General features: G+C 41.4%; 1 protein-coding gene across 1 annotated transcript; it reads right to left on the bottom strand.

Annotated features, from left to right (window-relative positions):
- Positions 1-1,076: 1,076 nt before the first annotated feature.
- Positions 1,077-2,894, bottom strand: LOC128741616 (cytochrome P450 4d8-like). The gene is made up of 6 exons (XM_053837563.1): positions 2,735-2,894; positions 2,284-2,667; positions 2,154-2,223; positions 1,781-2,099; positions 1,477-1,720; positions 1,077-1,417 (listed from the first exon to the last, which is right to left on the bottom strand). Exons 1-6 carry the CDS (start codon positions 2,892-2,894, stop codon positions 1,077-1,079), a joined length of 1,518 nt encoding a protein of 505 aa, XP_053693538.1.
- Positions 2,895-4,214: the final 1,320 nt, after the last annotated feature.

The raw sequence follows: 4,214 nt of genomic DNA, 5'->3' as shown, positions 1-4,214 counted from the left end.
TGATACAAGACGCTTATTAGACCGGTTGTTCTCTACGGGCGTGAACCGTGGTTCGTGGATCGCTTCAGGAGGACCTACGAGTGCTCGGAGTTTTCGAGAAACGAGTGCTAAGAACGATCTTCGGTGGCGTGGAGGATGAAGCATGAACTATGGTGAACCCAGCATTCAAAGGGTGACTAAAGCTGGATGGATACGATTGGCAGGGCATGTTGCAAGAATGCTGGACAACTACCCTGCAAAAATGGTGTTCGCTTCATATCCGGTAGGAACAAGACGACTAGGAGCTCAGCGAGCAAGATGGTTAGACCAGGTGAAGCAAGATTTTGCGGAAAGTACGCGGTGCCCAAGGAATTGGAGAGCAGTAACCAATCTCAAGACCTGTCTCAAATTTTTCCTATGAGTAATTTACATACTTTTTTCAATTTTTTGATATATTTGAACTGAAATAATATTTGGGTAGAGCGTTAGGCATGAAAAACTAAAAAATTGAACTATTTCATACCTAGCGGTCCTCCAGATAAATATTTTCATATGAAAATCAACACTCGAACTTCTTTTGAGTGTACTTTCATGATAAAGTAATCATTTACCAGATCGCATCGGTTTTACGATGCTGCCCGTTAGAGGGTTAAGGGAAGCGCCGGCCCTGTGCTTAGCAATCTCAATGAATATAACGAGGTGTGGCTGTAGATAATAGCCGCAGTGTAGTGTGTCGAAATTATGTAAATTTTAATGAACGTTCAAGATTCCGCAAAAAGCGCGTAGCTTCAAGTTTTCAAGCGTTCAAGAATTTCGGAATATTGTATTTATCTCTCGCCGCGAAATCTAAAAAGAAATCGAATGTCCATCAATATGACTATGAGCGGTGACTCACAGAGTAAAACAATAACAATGAAATGCTTCCAACCCAAACCTAAGTCGACGGCTTAAATTTCAAGTGTTTGCGGGAATACTACATCAGCTGCATAAGATTAAAAATTTAAAAATTTATTCACGTATATTTAAAAATAATGACAGTAATATTTCGGTTTCAACGAATAAATGCATAAACTTATCATGGCACTTTTCGAACGCTATCATTGCCTTAAAACTATTTTAACCGGAATGCCCTCATCCGGTCGCAACACTAAATCCGTTTTAACTCTCAGTTGTCTTAACGATTCTCCGGGTAGAATTTTGTAAGCAGCAATCAATTTGATCAGCGTGACTTTCATCTCCAGCATGGCGTAACGTTGCCCAATGCAGTTTCTTGATCCGGCACTGAACGGAATATAGTCGTACGGTCCACGGTTGGATTCGGCCGCTTCCGTGAACCGTTCCGGATCGAACCGTTCCGGGTCGGGGAAAACTTCCGGATTTCTATGGATTACGTAGATTGGAATGAGAATGTCCTGACCGGCTTTTAAGGTGGTTCCATCTGTTAAAATTTGATAGGAATCAGTTTGGCGATATTCAACTTTTCCGTGAACAACTTACTCATTTCCAAATCTTCCACTAGTTGTCGGCCAATAAGTGGAACAGGTGGAAATAGTCTCATTGATTCCTTAATCACAGCCTCAAGGTAACGAAAATCTTGAAGTTCTTGATGAGTGAGATTTTTAGATAGAGGATTTGGGCCTAGAATTTTTACCACTTCATCATACACGCGATCCTGGATAGACTGATTTAGAGCAAGTTGATATATGGCAAACGAAATTCCGCTAGTCGTAGTGTCATGGCCCTGTGGGAAGACGAAGAGACTTGTCAAAAAAACCCATACTCTATCCATTGAAGTACCTACCTCAAACATAAAGGTATCGACTTCCTCCCGAATATCCAAGTTGGACAAAGGTTTTCCTTCCACTCGAACATTCAACAGCAAATCTAAAAATGTCATCTTACGTTTGGCATACAAATTTTCCTCATCCTTGTTAAAATCAATCTGTTTTGATTGTTCCCGCTCCAGCTGTGTCCTCCTTTGTTCGATAATCGAATCGGTAAACTGATGAAGCTGCTTAACAATGCCTCGCTGTTCCCATCCCTTCGGATGGAAAAGTGCATACAGAAGGGGAAATCCCGAAAGGAAGCTAACTGTTTGCAGTAAAATTAGAACGGACATTCTGAAATACATTTTTGTTATAAATTTACTAATTCTGGTGCTCCGTGTTTACCACCTTTTTACATTCTGAACATATTTGTTCTGGGGATTCTTTTGAGCATCGACAGCGGTTCCCATTGATGTTTCTAAAAATAAAATTGAAATTGCTCAGCTCGTTTGACTTCTATAAAATGGTAAAGACTTACCACAAATGCTATCCAACGCCATTAGCGTAACATAATTGTAAATGTCAAACTCAGACCCGTCGACGTGTTTCTTGAGAACCTCTACCATTATGTCGCTTTCCTTATTGAATACATTAACGAAGTTTTCCAATATGTTGAAATGAAACGTTGGAGTAATAATCTTCCTTCTCTGGAACCACTTTTCACCACTGGAAATCAGCAAACCATCACCGAGCCATGGTCTGACGAAATCATAGATGAATGACTTTTTCGTTTTCTTAGCCATAATAACTTTCTCCACATTCTCAGCACTGGTCAGATTGAGCATCGTCAAATTTAGTGGACCCCAGGTGATAACGTCTTTACCGAACAATGTATGAAATCCAACCAAGGTTTCAAACATCCCTTAAAAATAGACATTCAAATCATTTTTATTTTGAAGATACGGCCAAAACAATCAACGCATCATCACCTGGAACATCCTGATAGGCAAAAAGGTGCACGTTACCCCAAACTGGATGCGGCTTCGGACCGACAAAATGGGTAGCCATCTGTTTCAATTGCTTCCTGGTTGTCAGAAAGTTGACCACCAGGTAAGTCAAAAAAATAATTGCGATAGCCTCTGCCAACATCGCAATAGCTTGTAAAATGTCACGAGCTTTGGTTTGAAAACACCTAGAATCGTCACGTTCCGTCAAAATACTGGCATAGGTTTTCGTTTTGTACCAAGGCTTACGAACAACTGTACCGAGTGGATTTATACCGATATTCTCCGATAAGACAAGCAAAGTTCAAGATAATCAGCAAAACAGGCATCAGTTTTATCTTTTGATTTTAAGCTTTTGCAAATCATTAAGATGTTGCAGTTTTTAAAAATGAATAATAATGATGATGAGGCACATTAGGGTTCACTTAAGAGTCACTAAAAAATTTGTAGTTAAATACAAACTACCATGCGTCTACGCTGCATTATCGAGACTTTATTTTAATTGAAACTCAAAAACAAGACTGGTAAACAGCTGAATAATGCATACCATCGGAGGCTTACGCACCTATAGGTATAGTAGGTCCTACAGTGTTCTACAGCCTCTTATTCAGCAATTCCTGTCCCTACCTCCTCGTGGTACCAGCCGGGATACAAGTAACTTTTGTAGAGATCGGGTAACGAGCCCCGGTGGAAGCTAAGGTTGTATGCTGACAGAAAAGGAGGATTTTTTTGAGCTTCGTTGGCCGCCATTATGAAAAATTAATAAGTAATGAGCGATGAACAAAAATAAATTAGACTAGTACAATCGGAATAGACCCGTGCGACGAACAATGACTATGGATTGGAAACTCAGGACGTGCAACTGCCGATCTCCTAACATCCAAGGGAGTACTCGAGTGCTCTCCGACGTATTGAAGTGCTGCAAGTTCGACGACGTAGCGCTGCAGGAGGTATACTGGAAGGGCTCAATGGTACCTGCGTTCAGGGATGGACATACCCTCTATCAGAGCTATGGCACCTTACACAAGCAGACTATAGCTTTCATAGTGATGGGCGAGATGCGGAAACTGGTGATTGGACGGTGGCCAATAAACCCTCGAATTTGTAGGTTGAGAACCAAGGGCCGGTTCTTCAACATAAGCATCAACAACGTGTACAGCCCTCATCTCAGAACTGCCGATGACGTCAAGAAGTAATTCTACGCGCAGTTGTAGCGTAAATACGACCGCTGCTGTCCTACACATGATATCAAGATCGTCATCGGGGATTTCAATGTTCGGGTCGGCCAGGAGGAGGAATACAAACTGGTGATAGGAGCGTTACACCCGCTGACCCACTTAATGGGCTTAAGAGTTATCAACTTTGCCACCGCCAAGAACATGGCCGTATGTAGTACCTTCTTCCAGCATAGACTTCTATATAAGTACATCTGAAGGGCACCAAATCAAACAAAATCACAGATCGA

The sequence above is a fragment of the Sabethes cyaneus genome, chromosome 3, assembly GCF_943734655.1.
Source record: "Sabethes cyaneus chromosome 3, idSabCyanKW18_F2, whole genome shotgun sequence".
Classification (NCBI taxonomy): Eukaryota; Metazoa; Arthropoda; class Insecta; order Diptera; family Culicidae; genus Sabethes; species Sabethes cyaneus.
The sequence above is the reverse complement of the archived record's forward strand: the minus strand, read 5'-3'. Positions and strand labels throughout refer to the sequence as shown.

Bases quoted from the DNA above. Each gene is read 5' to 3' on its own strand.
- LOC128741616 (XM_053837563.1), bottom strand. From the start codon at position 2,894: ATGTTGGCAGAGGCTATCGCAATTATTTTTTTGACTTACCTGGTGGTC. The intron at 1,721-1,780 runs GTAGGTACTTCA...GTCTTCCCACAG, and splicing joins TCGATACCTTTATGTTTGAG to GGCCATGACACTACGACTAG. The intron at 1,418-1,476 runs GTAAGTTGTTCA...AAATTTTAACAG, and splicing joins AGTGGAAGATTTGGAAATGA to ATGGAACCACCTTAAAAGCC.